This window comes from Neopsephotus bourkii, unplaced genomic scaffold (genome assembly GCF_033783945.1).
Source record: "Neopsephotus bourkii isolate Nb327-2 ecotype Australia unplaced genomic scaffold, CSIRO-AGI_Nbou_v1 NB_659, whole genome shotgun sequence".
Classification (NCBI taxonomy): Eukaryota; Metazoa; Chordata; class Aves; order Psittaciformes; family Psittacidae; genus Neopsephotus; species Neopsephotus bourkii.
The window spans coordinates 6,328,686-6,355,516 of record NW_026901158.1 but is presented as its reverse complement, the minus strand read 5'-3'; the positions used below and the strand labels follow the sequence as shown (position 1 = coordinate 6,355,516).

At 48.0% G+C, this 26,831-nt stretch overlaps 1 protein-coding gene and 1 long non-coding RNA gene across 2 annotated transcripts in view; one reads left to right on the top strand and one right to left on the bottom strand.

Moving 5' to 3' along the window:
- Positions 1-1,564: 1,564 nt before the first annotated feature.
- Positions 1,565-5,388, bottom strand: LOC133211975 (uncharacterized). The gene is made up of 3 exons (XR_009725348.1): positions 4,769-5,388; positions 3,334-4,663; positions 1,565-2,520 (listed from the first exon to the last, which is right to left on the bottom strand). It is a non-coding gene; the product is annotated as an uncharacterized LOC133211975 (long non-coding RNA).
- A 1,042-nt stretch (positions 5,389-6,430) lies between these two features.
- The window catches only part of EEIG1 (estrogen-induced osteoclastogenesis regulator 1), a 33,551-nt gene continuing 13,150 nt past the window's right edge, over positions 6,431-26,831 (top strand). Inside the window, exons 1-2 of the mRNA XM_061352920.1 lie at positions 6,431-6,628; positions 8,103-8,739. Coding sequence (XP_061208904.1) covers positions 8,594-8,739 — 146 coding nt within the window. The 5' untranslated portion in view covers positions 6,431-6,628; positions 8,103-8,593. The remainder of the gene's footprint in view (positions 6,629-8,102; positions 8,740-26,831) is intronic.

Genomic DNA, 26,831 nt, shown 5'->3' with positions numbered 1-26,831 from the left:
CTGCTGGTGGTGAAGGTGGTTCTGTACCTGTGAGGAGCTGGAAGCCAGTCCAGCTCTTTGTTAGTTGCTTCAGTGGCATGGAGTTCACCTCACGATGTCCTTACTGTGATACAGGGTAAAACATCCTAGCAGCCACTCTGGGAGGTCCTCAATGAGAAAGCTTCATTTCACAGGATAGTCAATGTGATTCTTGCAAACTTGCAGTAACTTCATAAACTTCTAAGATGAAAAGCTCCGTTTGTACGTGCATGGAAGCAAACGTCAAAGGAAAAGACAAAGAAGCAAAACTCCTTCTCCCTTGCAAAGTGTGTCACATTTAATGAGCTTGTTCCTTGCCAGATATTAACTTTGAAATGGAACTTCTTCAGAGCTGTTACTTGCTTGCTGTTAAGTCTCCTTTAGGGCTGGGAGATGAGCAAGGACCAAGGAGGGAGAGAATCTGCACAGTCAAGTGAAACCTTTACACAGCCTTTTCTGAGGGGATGCTGAAGGAGACCCCTGGTTAGAGAGCCACTGCCTGGCCCTGGCCTTTCCTCATCTCCCCTCTGCAATCTGGTGGGGCAGGATGGGACAGTGCAGTGAGAAGGGCTTAGGCCCTGAAGACTCCTGACCCTTTGGCACTGATATCTCACTGAGTCAGCCCCACGAGTAACACTCACCAGACACTTCCTCTCAGACTTCGTGGAATCAAATCAATTGCTCAATGGAACTTTATTTTTCGAGTGAAACCTCCTGTTCCCAGTGTTGATTTACCTCATTTGTGTCATTTCTCCTTTCCAGATACGAATTTTAATTAAAAGAAACACGGTTTTGGTAAACAGGCTGCTTCAGTTCATTGGCAAAAAGGAGTTTGTGAGGTTTGCAACACAGAGAAAAGGCCAAAGCTGTGAACAGCCACAGGTCAGGGTAGTCTTTTCTCTCCTTTGTGAACTTCATGGCCTTGTATTTAGCTAATTATGGTCTTTACAAACAGCAGCTTTAAGCCTTACCTTGGAGCACTGGTTATTCTCTTGTGTAGCAACAGCTTACTGAACCAACTGCTCAGAAGATGCCACAACAGCCTAAAATGATGCATGAAGCAGCAGCCTTTGGCTTTCAATTGCAGAGTGCATTTTTTCAGTGACTAAGCACTTAAGCTGTGTTTCATGGGACTAAAAGGTGTTGCTCTTGGAACCACCCATTTTCCTTGTCTTTTCAGGTTAAAAATAGAGCTTACTCAAGGCAGCAACATTCAGCCCCAAGTTCCCCATAGACGTTTTTGTGTCATTAAAAGAGATGTAGCAATGTTTTAAATACAGGGTGAGCACTGCGATGAGGGGCTTGGTTGTTGCTCATGACCAGGTCATCAAATCTGGGGAGGGAAAGAAGCGTCCCTTAAAGTTACAACCAGGAGGAATGGGTACAGGGTGAACGTATACACAGTGTGTACAACTGGAAACTGGTGCCTAAGCTGAACAAAAGCTAAGGAGTAACATCTAAAGATGTTCATCTGTGCTCTCTTACTGTTCTTTTTGTGCCTAGAGGTTTGTGTTTGGCATCCAGAGCAGGGATGCTCTGTCACAGGGTACCCCGGAGGTGAGAGCAAGCAGCCAGGCAACGAACAGCTTCCTTTGTACCTGCTGGAGGAAGAGAGGTTCGGTGAGGAATCTACTCTCGGTGTGTCGGAGATAACTCCTGTGGCTGAGGCAGCACCTCTAGCTGGCAGCACCACTTGCTGCTTCAGCATCAGATCTGCGTGCAGCTTAGGCACGGCTCTCCAGGAGATGGCACTGTGCAACGGGGCAAGGGGGCCTCAGGGGATCCTGAGCCGCAGCAAAGCCCTTCGATGTCCCTGGCAGGATGAAATGACCCTGGTCCTCCAGACCTGTTGTGATCCTGCTTCTTCCTCTCACTGATGAATCCCTTCAGGACTGAGAGCATGGAGAGGGAGAAGTTCAACGGGCAAAGCCCAGTGATGGGGAACACAGGTACCCATAGAAACCTGCTCTAGTCGAAGGTGCCCCTGCCCATGGCAAGGGATTGGAACTGGATGAGCTTCAAGGTCCCTTCCAACCCAAACCAGTTTGTGGTTCTATGCCCAGGAACACAAACTGGGTCCCTCTGCTTCTGAAAACACAGGCAGAGGACACTGAGATGTGGGGATCCCATGTCTCTCTTTGGGATGAGTTCATTACAGAACTGAATGGGCAGGCACAGGAAAAAAAAAAAAAAAAACAAAAAATTCTTTACTTATAAGCAAAGGGACAGGTTTTAACTTTATTTAAGAAAACCACACATAAACAGCTGAGCATCCCACAGGTGCAGCATGATGCCATAGCTACATCACAGTCCTGGAGTAGATCCCTGCCAAGGGACAGGATGAAATCACCTAATGCTCACCCAAATTACCTCCACCTCCTCCAGCATGTCTTTAAAGTTTGTCAAGCCTGTTTTGGCAAAGCAATCTTCTGGGGGTTTTCTGTCTTTTTCCTGTTGCCATCTAAGAGGTTATTGCCAGCAGGTACTGTCAGCACGTGTGGTCTGGTAAGTATGAAAATTGAAGTGTTTAATATTAGACTCATCAAATGGTTTGTGTTGGAAGGGACCTTAAAGCTCATCCAGCTCCAGTCCCCTGCCACGGGCAGGGACCCCTTCCACTGGAGCAGCTTGCTCCAAGCCCCTGTGTCCAACCTGGCCTTGAACACTGCCAGGGATGGGGCAGCCACAGCTTCTCTGGGCACCCTGTGCCAGCGCCTCAGCACCCTCACAGGGAAGAGCTTCTGCCTAAGAGCTCATCTCAATCTCCCCTCTTTGAGCCTTCACGAGCCCTTGGGTCCCAGCTCTGTGAGGTGATTAACCCACGGCAGAGGCCCAGCCCCAGCAGGGACAGTTTCTGTTATTCTATTGCTGGGATCCCAAATTAGAGGTTGCCTTGTCGAGTGGAACCACAACTAGTTGTTTCTGCTGTGTTTGGGGTAATAGCGGCACTTGTGGGGCACAGCCAGAAGCACAGAACCAGTGCAAGAGCCCATGGCCAGCAGAGCACTAAAGGCAATACCCAGGGTACAGACATGGGATGGTGTTTAATAAACACAAGAAGCCTTGAGGCAGGTTTTGGAAGGGGCAAACCAGCTCCAGTTCCACCCACAGGCTTCCCAGGAAGAAGCGGAGAGTCCTGCCGTACATTCCCAGGACATACTGGAGCAGACATGGAAACCAGTAAACAGAAAAAGACAGGCAGCTGGATTTACAGGTCTGGCCACATGTTTGGGGAAAGGAATCCACCAGCTCCAGATTCCTGTGCTCCCTTTGTCCCGGTTGATAACAGAATCCCCCATCCCAGCAGAAACCCACCGTGCAGGTGTGTCCTTTGCCAGTCCAACAGGAAGCCCAGCCTGGCACTGAAAGTGAAACAGTTCCAGTTTCTGATGATGAGTTCAGTTAAATATGGAACTAGTGAAAAACAGGAGCACATCAAAGTAGAGCTCGCAGCCTGTTATTAAGTTAAGCTGGGAAGACACATGGTTGGAGTAACTCCACACCGTAGGATAATCCTGTGTAATGGGAACAGGTACCTGTTCCCCTCACAGGGTGTCCAGCAGCCTACAGGGCTCACACCACTGCCATGTCCTGCCCCGTTTTGGGAGCCCCCCAGCTTTGGGATAGGCACCCACCCACCACAGGCACCTCATGCAGTGAATGACTGCAGGTACTCAGCCACCAGCAGCACAAAGGACACTTTATAATATAAAGCAACATGTGATAATCTTTCTTTTTGGCTGACAAGGCTGAAAGCTCATTAAAGCCATTATAACCAGGTTACAAGTGTAATGGAGGAGAGCCATTATTGCGTTTATGCTGTTGCAGCAAACGTGTGTCATTTAGTTTTCAAACCTCAATCATCTGGCTGCCAGGACAAATGGATTAACATGATGATGTTTTCCAGAGGAAGATGCTGATGATGTAGTTTGCAGGGCTTGATGATTTGCTCGTGCATCTGGGATTCCCCTGGGATAAGAGAGAGGATTTGATGGCTCACCAAGTGCATTACGGAATCCATCTCGCTTCACCTCACTGTGTTTTGTCCCTTTTGAATTCCTCTTGCCTTATTTCTACTCCTGCTGCTTTATCTCAAGCCTCAAAAGAGAGTAGGCAAGGAAAACCACCTCTGGACCTGCACACTCACAGCCACAAGCTGAGCAGAGCAGAGATCCCAGCTCCTGGCCGGTGTGACACACTTCTCCAATGACAGCAGAGGTGAGGCTCAGGCTTAACTGCAGAGCCCAGACTGATAAAACTATCCCAGCCTGATAAAACAATGCCCTGAGCCAGCAAAAACTGAGGAAGTGGTGGCAGCAACTGGAGAGCAGCATCAGGAAAGGCTTAGGTCAGGGAGAGCACGGAGCTGAGGTTCACGGAGCAGAGGTGAGGTGGGAACAGCAGGGCTGAGGCAGAGGAGAAATCAACAGCATTTGAGCCTGGGGTAAGGAGAATCTATATGTCAGTGCCCTGTTCACATCCACACACAGCTCCTCAGTGGAGGGACTGGAAAGTAATATAAAGCCAAGGGGATGGTGGATAGATGGGGATGCCCTGCGCTGTGGGGCTCAGAGTAACTCACCCGCTCTGGGAGCAGAAGGAGCACTGTCCCTTTAAACCAATGTGGATTTTCCCAGAAACAATCCTGCAGCATAAACAGAGAAAAAGAAAATCAACAGGGTGAATTTCAGACTCATAAAGATTTAATCGCTAAGTCATGAGACTGCGTTTGCTAGGAAAATATCCATACCCCTGAGACTCCAGCTCCGGTTGCTATATTACACACTGCTCAGCAGCTCACTGGGCACCTCTCCAAATGCCTTTATTTTTACCATTAGCCAATTAATCATAAAAACACTGAGGTTTGCTTGAGATGGTTCTGATAAAACTGCTGGGTAAATATGCATGAGAAGAGCACGCATGGAAATCTCTGTCATCTTCAGCATTTGGGGCTGTTGCTATAAACAAGAGCAGGCCTCCGAGGAGGTTATTTATCAGGGTGAATCATCGCAGATAACACACAGCCTCCTCCCACAGCACAAACACAGGGCTCGTTTGTCCTTTTGCTAGTGATGGAAAGGAAAGATGGACACGTGTGTCAGAGTGTGCTCAGGGAATGGGATGCGTGAGGGACCAGCCTGGATTCTTCAGCTGCTTCCAGCATTCAGCATCCCAGCTTGGCAGATAGTAAATATTTAGCAGGCTGGGCTCTATCCCAATAAACTGAGAAACAGAAAGCAGTAAAAACCCAGCTCATCTCTAGCAATGTCTCCAGATATCAATGGATTTAATGATTCAGGCCCTACCTTTATAAGCAGCCTCCTGTTGTATGGGAAGGCTGTGATGCCTTCCCCAGTGTGGAATGTGCTCCCAGCCTGTGTATCTGCTTAACCCGGCCTCATAACAAATACAAATCATTACAAAGCAATTGGCTTCATGCAGTTAACTTTCAGACAGGTGATGTAGCCCTGTACTCTTCCCAGCAGTCTCAAGGCTCACGTTGAGGTAGAATTCTTTGATAGCTCTGATATTGTCTGCAAAGATGCCAAAGATTAAAGGCAAAGAGCCCGGGCATCAAAGCCTGGCAAAGAGAAGGAGGATTCCCAAGCTTCCATCCAAGCTTTGCCAGACACCAGCAAACCATCCCTGGGAAAAGCCCCTCCCATACGAGCCTCAACTTCTCTGCCACAGAGACTCTCAGGCACATCCCTAACTTAAAACCCAGGCAAATCACCTTGATAATTGCGAACTCCTCCGGGATGAGGAGAGACATTTTGTTCCGACGGCCCTTAAACGCTGGAATCCTGCCTGACCAGCGATCCCAGCAGCGACACCTAATAACAGGGAGCCATGCCGAGGAGGAGATGTGTTTAGTTGCCACATCTCACGGTGAGACCCTGCCCCGTGCTGCCTTTGCGGTGCCAAGGCCTCCCTCCTGCTCAGTCTAACCCATAACGCGCTCTGTGGTACCCGCGGGCGCTGAGGGAGGACGAGGTGGCGGACACAGACCACGTCTGTCAGAGCCGCCTCTCCCATCACCTCAGCCCAGCGGCCGAGGCCTGTCCTCCCCTCAGCCAGCCCCGCACACCGCAGTGCCAGCTGGGGCTATGGAACACCATGGAGACGGTGGGAAGCCGAAGGACCAGCTGCCCGCAGCAGCCATGCCTCCACCGGCCCGCTGAGGCGGCACCGGCGCCGCATCATCACCCCCCGCTTCCCGCCCACCGCCTCAGCCAGGAGGCGGGGCTTACCCCAACCGACAGCCTCCACCTCCAATCACCGCGCTCTATTCCCCGCCCCGTGCCGGAGAAGCGAATCAAAGCCTTGTTCCTCTCGTCCCGCCTCCTTGCCGCTGGTCCAATCAGACGGCTCCGCTCTCGTGGTCCCCGTCTGCCTCCTCGGGGATGGAGGGAGGGGTTACGTAGCGTCGGAGTGGTATTCTCGAAGCGTCTTGGTGGCGTTGTTGCTTTGGGCTGCTTGCGGCGTTGGCGTAGCGGGCGCAGTTGGCGTAGCTCTACCAGAGGTGGCTGTGGCGGGGAGCAGCAGCGGCGGCCGTGAGGAGAAGGCAGAAGCAGGGCCGGGCAGGCACCGGGCCGGGACCGGACCGCAGGTCGGTGGAAGGGGCCGGGAAGCGGGCTGAGAGCTCCCGTAGGGCAGCTTGTGATTGAGGACCGGGAGAGGAGCTGAGACCTGGCTGCAGCTCGGTGCATGGGTTGGGAGCGGGGCTGAGACCTGGCTGCAGCTCAGTGCATGGGCTGGGAATGGGGTTGAGACCTGGCTGCAGCTCAGAGCGTGGCCTGGGAGTGGGGCTGAGACCCGGCTGCAGTTCAGCATATGGGCTAGGAATGGGGTTGAGACCTGGCTGCAGCTCAGTGCATGGGTTGGGAGCAGGGCTGAGACCTGGCAGCAGCTCAGTGCATGGCTCATAGGCTCATAGCTAGGCTGAGGGCTGGCCATGGCTCAGTGCATGGCCCTTGGGGCTGGGGTAGAGGCTGAGACCTGGGTGCAGCCTGGTGTGTGGTCCACGGAGCCCAGAGGCAGGCTGAGACCTGGCCACCGTTCACTGCATGGCTTAGAATGCAAGCTGAGACCTGACCACATCTCAGCACATGGCCCAGGGGCGCCAGGGCACGGGCTGTGACCTCTCTGCAACCCAGTGTGTGATGTACAGAGCCCAGAGGTGGGCTGAGACCTGTCCCCAGCTCCATGCATAGTCCAGGCGGCTGGAGGGCAGGCTGAGACCCAGCAGCAGCTCAGTGCAGGGGCAGAGGGGGCAGGTACAGCTCATGGTGGTGCAGAGCAGTCACCAGTCTGCCCGAGCAGGAGAGGGGCTTTAACCACACACCCCTACGGGCATCAGGAGTTTCGCCTGCCTTGGTTTGCAGTCATTAATTCTTCATATTGGCACGGATTGCTTACTGCCTGGTGTTCATAACATCATCCCTTTGGATGCTCTTCAGGTCTTCCCTCCCTGGCTTTGGTGTTGTGTAAATGTGTGATGAAATGACCACCTCCAGCCCCAAAACTGCCCTTTCAGGGCACGGCTTGGTGTGGACCTGGTGCTGGGGGAAGGCAGCAGACTCGGTGGGCCTGTCTATTGGACAGCCAGATGACCTGATTCGGTTGTTACGCTGTGTAATCTGGAGCAGACTGCTCTTTCTCTCCCTCCTCTGCTGCTTTCTCTTCCCTCTCTTGCTGCTTTCTCCAGTTACAAGATTCCGGTCTGACACTCGGGGCTGGTTGGAAATACAGAAAAGAAACAGATTTTTGTGTTTCTTGAGGTGGCTTTTGCTTAATCTTGTTAGACTGACCTTGCTCTGTCCAGCTGCTTCTGAAGATGATGGCTGAAAATAGAGCAGATTTTTATTAGTTGCTTTGCAAAACAGAAATTACAAGGGGATGACAACAGTGAAGCTTGCTTTAGGCAAATAGGGGGAAGAGGATGTTGGGGCCAGGCTAATTGGGGCCATACCTCTTAAGAATGGTATGAGTCTGGAGTGAATATTACCCATCCAAACAGGTTTTAGAGGAGGAGGTGGAGCCCGAGACTGGCTGGGACTAATTTACTCATTTCCCTCCCAAAGGCTGACCCGAAGACCTGTACCAAGGAGTTGCACAAGAGGAGGAGATAGAAACTGGAAGCTCTCTGAATGTGCTGCCCACAGACTTAAGGCTTCTTTGGAGACTCAAGATGACTTCTGAGAAGAGATGCTTTCTGGAGGGGTTGTGCTGAAGGCAGAGCACTGTGGCCTCTAACTGGGACAGCTCCTGCTGGTCTGGAGCTGAGACTGACTTCTCTCCCTCCCTTTTCCCTTGGAGATGTTGCAGAGATTTAATCTGACCTCTTCCTCCTCACCTGAAGCCTGCCGTGGCGATGATCCCACAGCCAGATCCGACCACCAAAGAGAAGAGTATTGTGTGTTTGAAGCTGGGCCATCGTTGTAACTGAACTGGAATTTACTCCCTGCTTGCGTTCCCGGAACGAGTGCTCTTTCTCTGCTTGTCTGTGTGTGTTTTGAGCTGCTCCTCCCTCATCTTGTTTGGGATCCCTGGGCTTGCCACGCTGAATTTGCCCATGGCTTTCCTGATGAAAAAGAAGAAATTCAAGTTTCAAACCAGCTTCACTCTAGAAGAGCTGACTGCCGTCCCCTTCGTCAATGGGGTTCTGTTCTGCAAAATCAGGCTGCTAGATGGAGGAGACTTTGCTAGCTTATCCACCAGGTAAGAAGCTGCTTGCACACTTGGTTCCTGGCTGTCCTCCTTCCCCTGGTTATTCTTCACTTGAGTGCTTTAGCATATGGCTACCACTTGCCTACCCCTTGATGGGATTTTAATAGATGTGTTGTAGGGCCCCACATGCCACATCATTCTCACAGTACATAGCTGGAGAGCTCTGAACCTGGGTGGTGTTGGCTGATCAGAGCTGGACTGCATTTTTCAGAGACATGGAGAGGGAGCAGGAGTTGCTCCCCTGAAAGGGACTGGGGTTTATTTTGGATGAAATCCTATTTTCTCCCCCTTGTCCTTGCCCAAGTTCTCACACTGTGTTCCAGACCCTATGCTTTATTGCTCTCATGCCTGACTTGAAACTCAACTCTGTAGAAAGCTGTATCTAAGCAAATCAACCCATCCCAACTTTGCTTTCCTCCTTTGATTCTCAATTTCTCTTCTTGGTAAGAGCAGAAGTAGCTTGCTTTGCATTGCAAATTGCTGTGCAAGGGAAAACTGCTGCCTGGAGTCAAAGTTGTCAGTGTTAAAGACATGGTTTATCTGCTTGAACTGATGCCATTGCATCTCCCAAGTCTAGAGATGCGCTGTTTTCTCCTATATGCGATCTGTCACATTGGGTTCCTTCTGCTGCACGTTGTACAGTGTTGTTCTTCCATCAGGTATTGGCATTCCTCTGCCTGCTTCAGGCAGGTCTGTCCCCCCTCCTGCTACTAATTGCTAATAAAACCTTGTTTTGTTTCCAGCTATGCACATAGATTATCACCAGCAGTATGCAAACACGAATTCCAGAGCAGCCCAGACTTGCTTGCTTTCTGCCTCAAGATGTGAAGGAAGCCTTCAGTGGCTTTCAAAACTTGTTTTTTTGCTTTTCTGAGTGAGTGCTCGGTTTTAAAGGGACAGGAGTAGTTTGTGCTAGCTGTTAACTGCTTTATCCCAGAGTTAAAGCCTCCTTTGGTCTGGTTTTCCTCTTTGTGGTGCTGCAAACAGAGCTTTCTCATTTCAGGAGAGAAGATTTTTATTGTGCAAGCCTCAAACATTTGTGTCTTGCACATAGAAGTGGTGGGGCTTTGCTCAAAGCTTAGTGTTTCTTCCAGAGGCACAGTGCAACCCCATCTGAAGCTGTGGGCGTGGAACAACCTCCAAAAATGGACTTTGAATTAATTTCTCTTTTGAAGAAAATCTATCAAAAGAGCTTTTCCTTACAGTGTTCTCCCCCGAGGCTGGGTCCTTGCGTTTGGTGGAAGCAGCTTATCTAAGGAATTCAAACAGTATGTGAACTTGGAAAGAAATTAACCCCTCTGCTTCCTGGAGCCATAATAAACTGAGTTGAACTGGAGGGTGTCTTGGGAAAAGCCTGTGCTGAGAAATATCCATCTCCTTCTCCTTGCTGTCCCTAAAAGCAGCTTCTAGGAGCCATCAGTGGGGTTTGCTGCTGCTGCCAGCATTGGGTTGTTTGTGAGCTGGCTGGGGTTCAGCAGTTCACTCAGCACGGTGCGTTGCAGATGTGTTCCAGCAGTGAAACTGTCTGTAATTCAAACCAAACACATACATTGCTCTCAACCGCCTTGACTGCTTGTAAACGAGCAAAGGGGAAGTAGGCTGTTGGGTTTGCTGCCTTTCCCCTAACCTGTCTGTGCACTAACTGAAAGCACATGGAAACCTGTTCCTGCCTGAGAAGTTACAGGTCTCAGTGGTATTGAATTGTTTGACCTCTTCCAAATATTTCCCCCTGTTGCAGTTAGAGAAACTTCAGGAGGGATGAATTTCCAGGAATGCTGAGGAGATGAGTTACTGTGTGGAGAGGCTCCCAAATGATGTCTTTCTGTGCTCCTCTGGTCATTTCCATGACTTTTCTGATACTCTTTGGATCTGGGGAAGGATTAAAGAGGAGGTGCTTTGTCCGTGTTTTGTTAGACGTCTGTACATTATTTAGGATCTGTGATTGTTTCTCTGAAATCAATCACTTTCAGAACTGATTGTGTTTGAGGTTGTGCAGTGCCTTTCAGGTCATCTTATGAGAGCTGCTTATGTAAAAAAAGAGTCTGGTGTTTGCTCTGTAATCGATTTTGGGCTTCATCTGCAGTCTCTGGCAACAGGAGGTGTGCAGCTGTGGTCAGGAAGACCAGTACCTAGATCTGCCCACGCGTTTGCAGGGAATTGGTCTCACCAGGTGTCCCATGGCATTTGGAGTCTGTAAATGGGCAGAGGTAGGTGTAGGAGCCCTTCATAGGACCCACTATATCAGTTTTCTCTGGATTAAGTGACCTATGGTGTGGAAAGAAGAGTCTGATAAAATAAGGATCTCCAGAGACAGATTTTTCAGGTTATTTACAATTACTTAGCAGCTTGTGCATGTCTGTGGTGAGAGGTGGGGATCTGATCTATTCAGTGTGTTGCTGGGTGGCACCAGGTTGATTTGACCAGTGAAGTGGGAAGCCGTACTGCCAGCTCCCATCAGCCCATCCCAGTCCTAAGTCCACTGCAACCTGGGTTACATATACCTGGCCAGGACTGGGAGCTGCTCACACCTCCTCTGCCCAGGCTGGGACAAAGCAGCATGGCTACAGGGCAACCTGCCTGAAATGCATTAAGACTTAACCCTCTTAGGAATTTGAGGCAATCTGGAAAAGGTCCAGGTCCTGTCAGCACATTCAGCTTTGGGGTTTCCTTGTTTGGTTTCTTTTTGTCTTGCAGACTGGGGACCCTTTCCTCCCACACTTGCTGTGCTCAGGCCTTGCATTAAACCATGGGTATATTCGTGAGTGAAGCTGTTTTTGCAGTATCCTTCTGCTTGTCCTTTCCCCTCCCTTTGTAAAGTCTCCTTATGCTCCAGTGGGGCTTCTGGGGATAAGATGCAACTCAGTTTACAGTGCTGTGTATGAAAAGCAGCTACTGTCTGTGGGTTTATCACCCTGCTGTTGGATTGCAGAACTTGGTCTCCTGAAAATGCATCTGAGGCAGGTATAGGTCAGGCAGGTGCTGTGTTTCCCCACTATATTCCTTGAATAGCATTAATCTAGATACTGAAATAGCACAACCGCCAGTGAATTCAGCTGCCTCCCAAGTAGCTTTAAAAATAGCAGGCACGGAGCAGCAGGGATGTATTCATGGCAACCGTTTTTAGGAAGCAGATGGGCTGCTTCATGTTGGACCAGTTTGAAGGGGTTTTTGGTGCGGGGTATCTTTTGTTCCTAGAGAGATGATACAAGAAGCTCACCGGGAGGCTTTGGATCCTTGGCACATCGCAGGCAGGAGCCTGGATGGCTAAATGAGAGCCTAAAGCTACAGGCTGACGTAGCACGCACATATACATCTTTGGGTATAACAGAAGAGGAAGACTTGATTAAATTCCCTTCCCTTCTGCCCACGGTGTCAGATAATGCTGAGTGACAGCCAGATGCTCTTTACCTCAGCACTGATTGATTTCTGGCTGCGTGCTGGCAGCGAGTGCTGCCGGTGTGTGATGTGAAGGCAGTGGAAAGCCAGGTGTTATCCACAGACTCCTGACACTTCATCCTACATTGTTCTGCTATTGTGCCAACACTCTGGTATTCCTGGATTTCAAGGAAGGGATTGTACTCTGAAAGCCCCTGGCTGACTGTAGAGGAAAGACTGTTTTGCATGAGTTGAGTGACTTTAAGGGCATTTCCCACTTTCCTCATTCTTCTAAAGGCATCTCAGACTGTATTTCCTTTGGGATCATGCTTTTCCCAGTGCATGTGGCATTTCATCTTGCTTTTCTGATCCTGGCACTCCTGTACCAGTTTGAAACAAAGAATTAGCTTATCTCCTGCATCCCAGCAGCTGTGTGCATGCAAGCTTCAGCTGGGAAGGGCTGACCCTCTTAGGGTGGTCTAATTTTGAAGTATTTGGGTGCTGGAACCTGAACTGAGAATATTCTTAAACTTCAAATGTTTAATTGAGTAAGTGTGAAAGGCCACTTCCTGCACTGGCTTTTTTCTTTTTATTGGTGTAAAGCTGCATCCAGAGAACCAAAGGAAATGCTGATATTCAGGGAGGCACCTCACACTGATAACTCCTTGTGGACTGAGGTCAGCTTTTGCGTAAGTGTGGCTTTGTCATCCTCATGTAGGTACATACCTAAAGCTACTTGCTTTCCTCTGCTGGCAGGATGCAAAGCATCGTTGTTGGTATACACAACTCTTTTCATTTCTGTAGGATATAAATAAAAGGGGAGAAGCGTTGTCCTACTAACACACAGCTGGTGATTCGGAAACCTTTGTGGAGGGAGGTGCAACTTGTACCACCTCCAAACTGTGGCTCTCAATGGTGAGAGTTAGAAATCAAGTAATTCACTGTCTTTACGTAAATAGTCACTATGTCAGGTGTTACAGGATCCTTCAGGTTCACCACGGGTGTCTCTTTCAGACTGGAAAATCATTAATCGGAGACTAAAGGACTGATTCAGCCCAGTTCAGATCTAAATCTTCACCACTGTCTGCGTAAAACAAAGGTTAGGTAGCTAAATAGTTTCTTCTAGAGTCAGCATCCCCAAGAAGGAAGAAAACTAGCTGTAGTGAAAGGAGAAGATCACCGTCTGAGTTCTGCATCTTGATTTGAGTGGGATTGCAAGAGGAAGGTTGTGGCTCTAACCATCCTCACAGTTCCATATCTTAAGGACAGCGTGTGCTTGTCTTTAGTGCTTTAGTTCAACATCTGCTGAGCACTTGGTGTGATAACGTATTTTAAAAGTGCCTTCGTTGCAAATGTGTCTGAAAGCATAGACTTTTCTCCCTGTGTGTACATCTATTCTTAATATACAGATCAAGAGTGAGTTTTAAAGCTCTGGAGCAGCTTCATGTGCCAACATCCTTCTTTCCTGGCTGCAGCCACAGGAGTGTCCTGGGGGTGTTTAATGGAGAAGGCGTTTGAATGCAGCCTCTAGAAACAATGTGCAATAAAACATAACCTAGTTCCAGATAATGTTAAGGCATAGTACCTGCACTGCCTGCATTCAGAGCCAAACACAGGGAAACTAGACAGCAAAAATGAGAAAAGGGGTAGCTCAATGTAGGTAAAAGTAATGAGAGCAGAAGCAGTGGGTGAGGTTTAACCTCTGCAAGGTGAGGGTGTTGGAAAAAGGTGCAGAAGTGATACAGCACTGCAGGATCCTCAGCACAAATGCTCTTAAGCTGCAGTTTGAGTTTGCAGAGCATTTCTATTGCTTTTTCTGGGCTGCTTCACCTGCAGGGTCTGACCGCAGCAGCTTTGGGGTGGGTTGATTTGCTTCATGCCAGACTTGCCTCTTCCTGTCCCTGGTCACTGTGTTGGAGCCTGTCACAAGACAGAATTACATTAAAACTTTCCTGCCATGGGGGCTGTATCCTGTTGAGTAAAACAGTCTCTATTCATGCTGTGATTGCTGTTCTGCCTGCTGCTGCTCAGGCAGGGGCTGCTTTGTTGGCCAGCAGCTGTAATGTAAAGCCCTGTAACCGATAGGCTGTGTGTACAGCATCAGTAAATATGTTTGGATACAGCCAGCTTTACAAACTTCCCCTGTCATCCCTGATTCTGAAGAGCTAATTCTTAGCAACAGCCTTATGTGTGTGACTTAAGCAGCTCTTAGGTCAAAAAACAACTTGTTGGAAATTAATGTTCTACATTGAGACTGGGGCCATGTGGTCCATTGGGTTTGCACAGTAGCAGTACCATCAGCTCTAGCTGAGGACAAAGGTAGGTAGAAAGTGCTCTCCCTCCCTTTTAGATGTGTTTATTTCTGAAGTACAGGAGAAAACCTAAATGGCTTCCAGTCTGTTTATTCTTTGTGCTCTTGCACTGCCATCAGTGTAGATTCTACCTTTGTAGCTGTATATCTGAGGAATTCATGCGTGCCTCTGGGAGCCTGTGGTCTCGCTGCACAGTGGTTGGTATTTTAATAGGCCGTAAGTTGCCAGTGGCAAGTTATTCTGGTACCAGTTTCTGGCTAAATGAGGTAGGTACAGATTTATTTCCCATTTTATTGCAGGAAGCTACATCTGGTAGCATGGAAAGAGCCCTCACATCAGAAACCTCCCTCACATCAGGGCAAACCTCGCAGAGTGGGATGGTGAGCTCTTGCAGCATCCACCTGTGCTTGGCTCTGTAGGGTTGCATCTGTGCAAGGACAGACGGATGTGGCTCTGTATGAGGCCTCCCTTTTTCAAACAGGATATGTTCTGCATCCTCTGTGGGCTGCCAGCTCTGCTCTGAAATGGCTCAGGAATTATTTTATAGCTGTGACTTGTGTAATAAAATAGAAGCCTTTAGGAGTGTCTTGGACCAACGCTTGGATCTGCTTTTCTCTTCTCTATCAGTAATCCATGATACAAAGGTGATTATTTGAGGTGTCATTTCACGTGGCTGATGTGTTACCCTACCCCAGAACCAGCTGCTGACCCTGCAGGATGAGAGGCTTTGTCTTTTCTTGCAGTTTATTCATGTTATGCCAAGTGCACTTGCTGGGAGATGAGCTATACGTTGCTATTGCAACTCTGGACTTGGCATCAAGATCTCTCTGGTACCATACAGTGGGACTCAGCCTGGGTTTGAAAGGCGCTTCCCACTGGGCAAACAGTTGTGCCTGTGTTCACTGCATGAACAGCCTTCTTGTTTGGGGTATTTTTAATCTGGTGAGCAAGAAAGGGAATTGTTCTTCATGATTCAGAATTGCTGATCTTCATGGATGTCATTTTCACGTGCTTCTCCCATGTAGCTCAGTCGGTAAGGTTGAGATGAGGAAAGGAGTGAGGAAATGGGATGAGGTTATGGGGATGAGGAAGAACACGAAGAGGAAGCACATGAAGAATAGAGGATTGGGAGGAGGCAAGTGTGGAAGAGACAGGATGTTCTAGATAAGCAATAGCATATACAGGCTGTCTAATGGATGCTTTCCCTGCGGATAGAAAGTAGCTGAGCTGGCAAGAGAGCAGGATTATGCCTTTCCTTTGGCTGAATTTATCACAGTTCATTGGTGAGAGGAGGCCTTGAAGGAGGTCCCATGGTGTAGTAGAAGATGGGACTGCAGCTAAAAATACTTTTACAGTCGTGTGCTACATTCTGAATAAGAAATGAGCCCTGTCTGTTCAGCCTGAGAGCGCTGAGTGTGCTTACATGGGAGGAAGGAAGAGTGTATATGGATTTACTGTCCTGGAAGGGCTAGAAAGCTGCCGCACTAATAAAGTGTAGCTTTAGAGACCTACAGAAACCATCACCCTACATGTGGCTGGTAATTTCAGAGCCTGAAATGTGCTCTTTGAAATAAAAAAAGCTTTCTACCATTAGTTGTTTGGGGATTGCCACTTTCTAGAGCCGAGTGTTTCCCTCAGTGATGCTGTTCAGTGTACCCAATGTAGAAAATGAAATTAAAGGTCTTGTTTAGTGCCTTTGAGGAATTACCAAGCTGCAGTCTGGCTTTGCAATGGAAAAGCACATAGGAACCCAATAGGATGTGGCATCAGGGTTTCAATTTGGGGTAGTTTCATACCTCCATTTTGCTTCAGAATAAACCTTTCTATGAAATGACTGCAGCATATTGGGTTAATGATCAACAGAGTCTTCCTCAGCCAGCTGCACATGAAGGACTGCTCAGCACCTGCCTACCTGCGCTCCTGTCTGCTGCTGGGGTCTCCATTCTTCCTGAAATGGGAGCTGTGAGTGTGAGGATATGAAACAGGGAGGCCAGAGCGAGCCCTGCTGAAGGTTTCCAATTGCTGCCTTCTTTGTCCAGTCACTTCAGTTTCCAGTCCTTAAGGGATAATATTGCTCATCAAAATAAAGCTGCAAATGGCTCGGAGTGGGAGAAGGAAAAGCTTAACTGGAAAAACTCAGAGAATAGTTTTTTCCTTGGCCTTGTATCAGGCTCTTTCAGGCTTTATCCATGCTTGAAACAGCAAAGGTGAGGTTGGGTCTCAGTGGGGTTTTGCTCACAATAGTCTGGGAAGGGGGTTGCCAGCTTGGTTGTGTTTCCGTCATGCTTTTTCTGTTGCTAGTTCCTGCTCTTCCCATCATCGCCCAGGCTCTGCCTGCGTGTCACAGAATGAGGGAGGAATGATGGATATTTATAATTCAGCAATCTTTCCAGATCTCTTGATGCTCCATTGCCCTGGAACGGAGCGGTAGCAGTCACTCTTTGACGCAGGCTTGCTGCACCAGGTTGGCTCCAGCTAGTGCCGTGTCCTGTTTCCAGGTTAAGCAATAAGGGCTGTTCAGAGGCAGTCTGCTTGCCTCTGTTATACATTAATTATGCAGTAACCCCTCTGTAGGAAAGCTCTTTTCCTGGCTTTTGCCAGAGGCCTGTTATGGTTTCTCTCATACTTCAGGAACACCAGGCAATTGCATCTGCATAAATGCTGAATTCCTTTCAAGTGCAGTGCTGCACATCTTATACCTCCAGTAGCCTGCAGTGCTCCTTGCCGCAAGGGAGACTGTGTTGTGGAGGGGTGTGTTTCCTATAACTGTTTTTCACATTTGCTGCCTTTCTGCTTTGTTGAAACCCCCTTTTCTGCTGTACAGGAGCTGGCTGATCGTATTGTTTGGCCATGGTTCTCTTTAAAGTCCATTTCTGATGGAGGTTCACAGCAATGGCTTTCCCTGCTTTCCATTGAAGTTTGTCTGCTCTTTCAAAACAAATCTGCACGTTGTCTTCCCTGCAGAAGTGCTGCTTACACATCTCCAACATCGGTTGTTCTCGGTAGGGGACAGTCAAGGGAACGTGTCTGAATACAGCTCGTAGTGACAGCCACAGAGGAGGTAAAACTCTCTGCTCGTCACAAACCTGCTCCCGGCACCAGAGCAGTGAGAGCCTGTGCTGACTTCTTATAGGGGCTTAACCAGCACTGACTGCTGCTGCAAAACGTGGAGCTGTGGCCTATTGTGCTTGTAACCAAGATGGTATTTATCCAAGTACCTTTCTCTGGTTAGGACAGGTTGTATCACAAGATACTGGTCTGTCTGGGAGAACTGCATTTGTCTGAGGAGCAAAAGCAACTCTTAACTGCGCTTTCTCAGACCCTTTTCTCTTCCTTTCTGCTGGCTCCGGCATAACACCAGTTCTGACACGCTCCAGCGTTGGGACAGAAGGGGAGGGAGTGTGGGACAGGCAGGGTTTAGAAACCCCAGCCCGTCACCACCAGCATGGTGATGAGTCAGGGGGGGCAGCAGCTTTAATCAGCAGCCTCTTCTAATTTACAGACCTCTTCTGCTGAGTGGTCTTTTTGCTGGTACAACCCAAGAGTGAGAGATATCGACGGAGGGGATGGAGCTTCAGGGAGAATGTGTCTGTTGCTTGTCCTTAAAACCACTGACCTGATTTGCACTGCTCAACAGTGCCCTTATAAAGGAACCATCACAAAGCACCTGTGTTCATTATGAAATGAAAAAGCTGCTGTTAACATACATAGGGCTTTCTCCTGGACTAGTAGATCGGTTTTGCCTCAGTGTATACTGTATAGAAGTGACTCATAGCTGAACACGTCTGAGCACGGCAGGGTGTTTGTTACCTGTTGGGTAACTAAACCTACTTTTAGCACCAAGGTTGACTTCAGGCAGCTTATTTACTGAAGGGCTCTTCAACATACTCAAGCCAAATTGCAGTGATGTTACATCACACAGTATTAATGAAATTATTCCAGAAATGAACTTGGCCTCATGTGCAGGTTAATTTGCACTGTAAAGACTTCTCTGGTACAGCTCTATTGGCAAACTCTTCCCATTGAAAGAGGATTTATACTGGCAAAAAATGTCAGTTAACTACCTTGGCATCAATATGTCTTCATGTGTCATAAATCTGCCTTAGAGGCAAAAAGATCTGTGTCTGTGTACATCACTTGTGCTAGGGATGCTGTTCGTAGTCTTGTATTGATTCCCCTCAGGCTTCTCATTTTCCAGATATACCATCCCAGGTATGGAGTTGACCATGTCTTGATTCTTCTCATCCTGTGTGGATTTTCTTGTTTTGAAAGGTAGGGTTTTATAAGAGCATCTTGTTTACAAACACAGCTTTCTTGCATCACGGAGTTGTAGCCATGCCTTGCACTCTGTGTGGTAGGGATATTATCAGATTTCTCCTTGGTGGAGTTGACATTGCTGTCTTTCTTTACTAGGGGTTTAAATTTAGGCAGCAAGAGGCAAATCTGGAGTCTCTCAGATGCCAGCTAACATTTAGGAGATGAAGGAAGTTTATAAATACATCAGCAACATCTAATCACTGAATCTTCATTTCGCATCTACAGTCTGCCAGAAGTGCTGAGGCTTTCTCAGTGTGATAGACGTACGTATTGACTCTGAAACATGGTGGGTTAATCTACTTTAATCTTGAAGCATCTGCATGGAGCAAACCTTAGAGGTTTTCTGAAGTGTTTGGGGCCTTCTGAAACTTTAGTTCCCCTGTTAGAACCACAGGGGAAATTTGAACAGCGATTTGTCCAATGGGTGAACAGGCCCTGGGAGTCAGGGTTTTTTTTTCCTCTTAGCTTCTGTGGTTTTTACTGTGCTGTTGACTTGTTAATGGTCCTGAACATCCCCTCCCTCTGTGCCCTCCATCCCTTAGTAATGTGGAGGTCTCTCAGCTTGGTGTTGCTCATCCCCTGGAACTCCAGCTGGATGCCATAGGTAAGAGCTCTTCTTAGTTAAGTTGCCACCATGCCTGTTTTATGAATAGAGCACATTTGATTGTTCAGTGGTCATAGTTGTGGGAAATCAGATCTGAAAGGTATTTATATCCAGAGTTAGACAAGTTCTTCATTGTGGTAAGTGCTCCATCCCGGGCAGATGAACACATCCCAGTGTTCAAGGCCAGGTTGGACAGAGCCTCAGGTGACATGGCCTAGTGCGAGGCATCCCTGCCTATGGCAGGGGATTGGAACTGGATGATCTTAAGGTCCTTTCCAACCCAAACCATTCTGTGATTCTATGAACTGCAAGGTAACCCAGTCTTCTGCAGCACAGAACAAGCACAGGAGCAAGAGGAACAACACATGTGCAACCACGGGATGAAAAGGAACAGCATCTGAGACAGGCTGGAGAGCGCGGCACCAACATGGAGCAACCTGAATGCAGGAGCTGGTGGCTGACCTGGGCAGCCTCAGGTGAAATCTGCAGTGCAGAACTGTGCTTGTGTCTTCTGTAACTGAAATCTTTGTGAATTGCCTTATAAGAGGAAGGCCCGGGTGGTGGGCTTGGCAGCTGGCACTTAGTTTGCTCTTGGCTAATCCAGCTCCAGCATAGTCTATGGGAACAATAGAGGTAGGAGTTGGTGTGGTGACTCAGTGCATGATCAGAGTTCAAAAAAAGCAAATACGTCTTTCAGTGTTCAATATGCACGTTATTACGGACTTGTATTGCAGCAACTGAGTCATCTCCCCAGTTATTCCTTTCTTTACACTTAAGGAGTTTGGTAGTTCTTTGCTTGTGATGTTTTTGCTCCTGGCACATGGCCCTGGCTTCTCACCAAAAAGAGCTTGTGCTCTGTAGATGTGGCAAGAAGTCCTTGGATATGTGCTGCTTCGGGTTGGTCTGCCTTCAGCACAGTGTGTAACAGTAGATGGATTGAACAGTGCTCACTGTTACAGTCCCTTCTTGTCCTTGTTTTCCTCATGTCCAGCTTTTCTTCTCTGCTTGGAGATGACAGAATGTGAATTAGAAATCCCTCAAAGCAGCCTGGCTCTGCTGGGCATGTCCTGTCCATGAAGTGCAGTGTACACATCCCTTGCTGCTCCACAGCCGAGCCTGTTAGAATTATTTCCCCTTGCCTTCTCCCTGCTCCACCCTTCCCAAACTCATCTGACTTGTTCTATAGCTTAAGTTTGAAAGGGTCACTTTTCTGGGACTTTCTTTCTCCATTTGGGACAGCTTTTATTTCATTATGCAGTTTCTCCTGCAGCGCTCAATCACCAGCTGCATGCTGGTGTTTAATCACTTCCATTGCTTCTGATAGTATTTTTAACATAGTTAATGTTAGGAAGAGCTGTGACAGGCCTTAAGATTTAGGTATAAGGAACGGTTAGAAATATCTATATAAAATATCTATATAAAACTAACCCAGTGTTAGGTTTTAGAAGCACTGAATGGACTGGAGAGCGTGGCTATGCTGGAGTACAGGGGATGGACTACACTGGAAAACTCTTTCCTATGGGACATTGTGCATGAGGTGCAGGATCTCATGTCTGTCACCTATAAAAGACACATGTCTGGATGCACGTGACTGGAGTCCAGGCATAGCTGCATTACTGCCTTTCAGAGAAGCTGTTAATACACAGCTAGGAATGCTGATGCTGGAGGCTTTTCTCCTGGTGATTGACTGACTGCCATCCCCATTCTCCAGTAAGTATTATTGCTCCCTGGCTTGTACGGGTGGACCTTGATCAAGAGTGATCACTGCCTCGGAGGGAACTGTAACACGCAGTTCAAAAGCTGTGCTTCTATAGAAACAGGCTTCTGGAAATAAGGTTAAAGCCATCAAAAGTCAATTGCTTGCCTGCTAGATACCAGCTTATTCCTAAGGAGGATTTCTAAATCACTCTGTGTATCCTGTTTTTGTTTCACGCCCGCCTGGTTGGTTTTGCTCTAGTTCTTTTGCCTTTCACATACTTGGTGCTGTGTCACTGCCCCTTGTCCCCCAGTGAAGCAGTCTTCTCTACTCCTTACCTTGATTTCTCAGCTGTGCCTGAAGTTTCTTCCATGAGCTTTTCTGGGCAGTTGCTGTTAATCCTTTTTCCTGTATTTGTCTCTTCTCCAGTGAAACAGGGATTGTGCAGGCTCTGCTGCAAACTGCCTAAGTGGAATCTAGTTTCCTGAGCTGACTTTTCCTTACTCTTCCTTCCATGTTCACTCTTCCCTCACCTCCTCAACTGCCAGCAAACAGCAGGAGTGGGTGTATGTCCACTGCCTGGTGTGAGGCAGAACTGAACAAGCATGGTGAAGCCCTCCAGAAGTGTTGGAGCTTGCCCTTCTCCCTCAGAAACATGCTGGGGTGTGGGAATGCTTCACTCTAAAAACACTGGTGTTCAAATATGGCATTTAGGGATCCCATATGTATCTCCCCATTGGTGTAAATGAAGAACTAAAGTAATAGGTGTACACCATTGCCAACAGGGAGGTGTGGATAAGTGTCTTTCTCCATTGTGGGCCATTGGAATGGGTTTGCTGGGAATTTAGAAGTTAAACTGGGAGTAGGTGGTAGCTGTGATGACCTTACTGCTGAACCCTTGTTTAAAACACTTGCAGTGAAACATCCCCATTAGACTTGTTTCAGATGACAAAGGCTCGCTTAGTTCTCTTAGTAACACAGTCTGCATCATCTCTCTCTGAGCCATTTTTCCATCATAACTGCTAATGTCTACTTCCCAACAACCAGCACTTGTCAGCTGCAGAATACAGGGTTGTTTGCAGTGGGGGAGACGTCCAGCTCTTCGGGTTGGCACTTGTTCTGGTCAGTGATGTCAGCCCAGTCAAAACAGAGTGACTTTATTGTTGGGAGCTACTTGCAGCTCTTTCTGTTCTGCTCAGGGAAGGCAAAAAACCCCTCCATGTAAAGCTTGATGTAAAGCATTTTACACCTCCAGGTTAAACTGCCTTGGCTTTACGTATCTAGATGGGGTTTTACAATCCTGTATGGTGTTCCCTAAGGAATCACAGAATCCCAGACTGGTTTGGGTTGGAAGGAAACTTAAAGCTCATCCAGTTCCAAGCCCTGCCACGGTCAGGGACACCTTCCACTAGAGCAGGTTGCTCTAAGCCCTGTCCAACTGGCCTTGAACACTGCCAAGGATAGGGCATAAGGAATGTGGAGTGTCACTTCTCATTCTTGGGATGCATTTCCACTGAGCTTCCCAGCTCTCAGTGCCTTTTGCTCATCGTGTTTTGCTTCTTTCTACCTGTATTTGGCCTGCATGGTCTTGATGACAAGATAAAATAGATGGCAGCCCTAAGCTTTTATTAACATGGTGTGTTCCAAGGCTGCTTCCTGGTTTGCTGTCTGCCCATGGTGAGGCTTGCTTCTGGACAACAAAGCCTCAGAGCTGCAGCTGTCTGTAATAATAGGTGTGCTGCAGTGAAATGCCCTGTCCTGAGCCCGTTATTTGGGGATACCTACAGGTTCTGGCTCACATAGCTAAACCAGCTAATGGCTAAATGAAGGCTCACTTTCTGTTCTATATAGAAGTTCACACAACCTTCTATTTTCTGTTTTTTACAGGCAGTGATTAGGCCCTCTCTCTGCAGCAGGACCTGCTGTGTTAGTAGCATGGTATCAATTCCGGTGTGCTGTGAATATCAGTTACTGGCCCAGCATCGTAAAAAGTCTGTTTTAAAAGAGGTTTTTCAGGGACTTTCTCTCGCCCTTGTCAAAGGTCTCTCCTCCAGCTTTGCACTAGATAACCTGGTTAAAATAGTATCTTCTGCAGAGCATAATGCAGGATTGTTCCAGATCTTGCCAAGCTGAGGGAGTGTCAGCAATCCTGCTTTAATTCAGCCTTCAGAAGTGCTGGGGCTGTCTTAATGATGGGTCTCTGCAGCTGAAAGCAGAGCAGGGTAAAGAAATGCTGTTGAAGATGCCCTTCAGATGCAGTCTGCTGAAATAACTGTATTTTCTTTCCTCCTCCCCCTGCTGTGTGATTGAGGGGAGGTTGTGTTACCTCCCTCCCCAAGAGGACCCACTCACTGCTGCTATGTGTCAGGGTCCCTTTGAGGGCTGCTTTTCAGTCCTCCTGCTGAAATGAATCTGAGCTGGGAGTTGGCTTGCTGGCCTCTTTGAAACGGTGTTATCTTGCTTCTGCCTTATCAGATGGAGATGCTGCTTCAGTGGTGGTTCACTCCTGATGTGAGGAGGGTGCAGAGTGCCGCAAGCAGGCAGGAGGATTAGTTCTGCTTGAAGGGGCAGGCACAGATCTGCATCTCCAAGCAGGGGGACAAGTGACCATGTGGATTGGGCATCTGGAATCAGAAAGCTTGCCCTTTGCATAGAGATGAGGAGGAGGAGACCTGATTAAGCAGCTCTTTGTGTGTTCTTATCTATATACCCTCTCCTTTAGCCTGAGGTTTTCCCACGTCTGCTCCCGTGCGTGAAGCATCACACTGACACACATTGCTCTGCTGAAAGCATTAGAAAGCTGTTTGTGTTGTTGCCCTCCCAGTAAGCCTGTGGCCTTTTTAGAATGCTTCTTACTTTTAACTGTCTTATGTGTGACTGCTGCCATAAAGTAAGAGAGAAACATCTGCTTTCCTAAATGCTTCAGCAAGGCAGAACTGCGGGTTGTGTGTTTGAAGCATGATACCCAGTTGGGCATAACTCAGCTTTGTGTCTGTAAATAGAAGTTTTAATCTCTGTTCTGGTGTTACATTAGATGGGTTTTCATGTGGGAGAGAGGCCTGTGGTAGCCCAAGATAGCATGGGTCATATACATGGCCTTTGTCAAGGAGTGCTTGCTGAAGGTAACTTGCGTTCACAGTGAGCTCTGTAACAGTGCTACTCTGTCCATGGCACGAAAATCACAGTTGGGAAACAGATCTTCTTAAATCTGTTCATTTCCTGTTCCTCTGCCTGTCTCCAGAGCTGCAGTAAGGGTTGTGTGTGAGATCTGCACCCAAAGAGGCTTCACTGAGCACGTTGCTGCTTGCTTTACCAGTAGGCAAACCGGTGGGTCAGTGCTGTGCATCATTCCCATTGCTTGGACTCATACCATGCTATGGTGAAACATCATCTGATTGCTCTTTTTCTGGTAAGCTCTCTCTTGAGGGGTAGATGGTGGTTGGGGATACAATGAACTGTCCCTTCTGGCTGCTCAAGGAGCAACACCAGGGTTGGAAGACCCCAAGAAGCTCTTTGTGGCCCTCACCGCTCACAAAAGCTGCTGCAGGGTTGCATCGGTTTATTCTGAGGAGGTATATTTAGGTCTGGAAGAGTAATTACACAGCTTTGAATAAGTCTGGAGTCAGAAGAGGGCAAAGCTGAGCTTGGCAGGGATTCAACCTTCTGGGAATCTCAGCAAAGTGGTACAGGCGGCTCCTTAAAAATAAAGCTTCTGCAGACCCGTTGAGCTGACACCTTGTACCAGGCTCGGGGCTGCTCTATTTCTGGCTCTCCAAATGCAGAGTAACGTTTAAAATTAGCCATTTTGTGGTTTAAAGCTGTTAGTTTCTGCTTTGCTTTTAGCTGCCTTGTGATTAGGATGGAAGGAAACGCCTCTCAGTAAAGCCCTCTCCACACTGCATATGTGTTTTGGGTTTGGGTGTGATGGTTCCTAATTGTACATCAGAGAATATTCAAGGGCTAAATACAAAACTGCTCCTCATCCAGGCCACTTGTTTCTCTATTTTAGTGTTCTCTGATTCCCAGCCTAACCATAACTTGGTGGGAGGTGGACACACAAAGCCCATCGCTTCCCACAAGCCATCTTTTGGACATGTGGAACGGATATTTTAGCGTTTGATTGGAGGCAATAGTACTGTTAGTTGCTTGTCTAACGATACAGACCCAGCCCTCGCCCTTAGGTCTTTAAACTCTCTCTAAAGTCACACTTTAAAGTGAGAAAGTAAGTCGAAAAGTCACTTTTATATGATTGTGGCACTTGTGACTGGAAAGCAGCTCTGCATTGTAACTTGTGAACTCCTTTCCATCCTACACAGACTATGCCGAAGCTATAAGCCCCAAGCTACAAGTGCACCTGCAGCTGGGGTTCGTGTTTGTGGTGCTGTGGGTAACATAACTCCCCCACCAAATCCTTTTCCTAATCCCTTGCACCGTGTGGTATCTGCAGCAGGTCTGGAGAGCCAACATACAGCCTTAATAAAAGCAGTGTGTCTGTTAGGTGCGCTTGTGCTAACAGCAGATTACTCCAAAGGAGCTCTTACTGCTCATCAGCACTTTTGGTTGTGAAGTAATTAGCCCTCATTGGACTTGGCAGCACTTAGCAGATGCTTCATCATAGCTGCATTGTAACAGGAGCAGAAGTCCTGAGTAAGGAAACTCGCACCATGGAGCAGTCTTGCTCCGACTGCAGGAGCAGCTGTGGGGAGCTGGGTGCATGGAATGGGTGTTCAGGAGCTGGAGCTTGGGCACTGAAATAGTCACCTGTGACTGGAGCTGGAGCTCTGAGCCAGGGTTTGCAGCACTGTGCTGTTGTACGTGAGCTGAAAATTGTTCACTTGGCCTCACTATAGAAAATCATAGAATCCCAAACTGGTTTGGGTTGGAAAGAACCTTAGCATCATCCACTTCCAGCCCTCTGCTTTAGGCAGGGATGCCTCACACTAGGCCATGTTGCCCAAGGCTCTGCCCAGCCTGGCTTGAACAGTGCCAGGGATGCAGCATTCACCACTTCTCTGGCCAACCTGTGCCAGCTCCTCAGCACCCTCACTGTAAAGAGCTTCTTCCTTATATCTAACCTGAACTTACCCTGTTTCAGTTTAAACCCGTCACCCTGTGTCCTATTGCTACAGTCCCTCATGAAGAGTCCCTTTCCAGCATCCTTATAGCCCGCTTCAAACACTGGAAGGCTGTTCTGAAGTCATTCCTTTTTAAAGACAAGTAATGCTAAAATATCTCCGGTCTTACTGCATCCCGTGTACCTTCCTTATGCCTCTGAAGTACATGTGTTCCCAAAGCATTTCTCTGTTCTGTTGAATTCCTTGTTTCATCTGTATCCGAGTTCCTTCCTTTAGGTCACTTGAGATACCTGCTATTAAGTCAGGTTTAAGACACCTCACAGCTGAAATGTAACTTGCCTAATTTGCCTGGCTGGGTGAATATTTTATTAAAGGCAAAGCCTTTTTAATCCCTCTGGAAGTGTTTTCTCTCCTGTCTGAATGAGCTGCAGTTGAGTGAAGCAATGAGAACCAGCTCTCATCTTGAATTAATCCCAGATCCAAAGGTACTTTCGGCACTCTGATGTCTCACTTTTCAGTGACTTCAATAGCCAGCCTTAGTTCTGTCTGGAAGGAGCTTAAGTTCACTTCCTGGCAGTAACTGCTGCCCTCTCTATTCCCATGTTTTAAACAGGGTGATCAGTCCTTATCTGCCTTACAGACAATCACAGGTTTCAGTTATTCTGCTCTCTGCATTTACCTTGGCCAGCACATTCAGGTCCCAC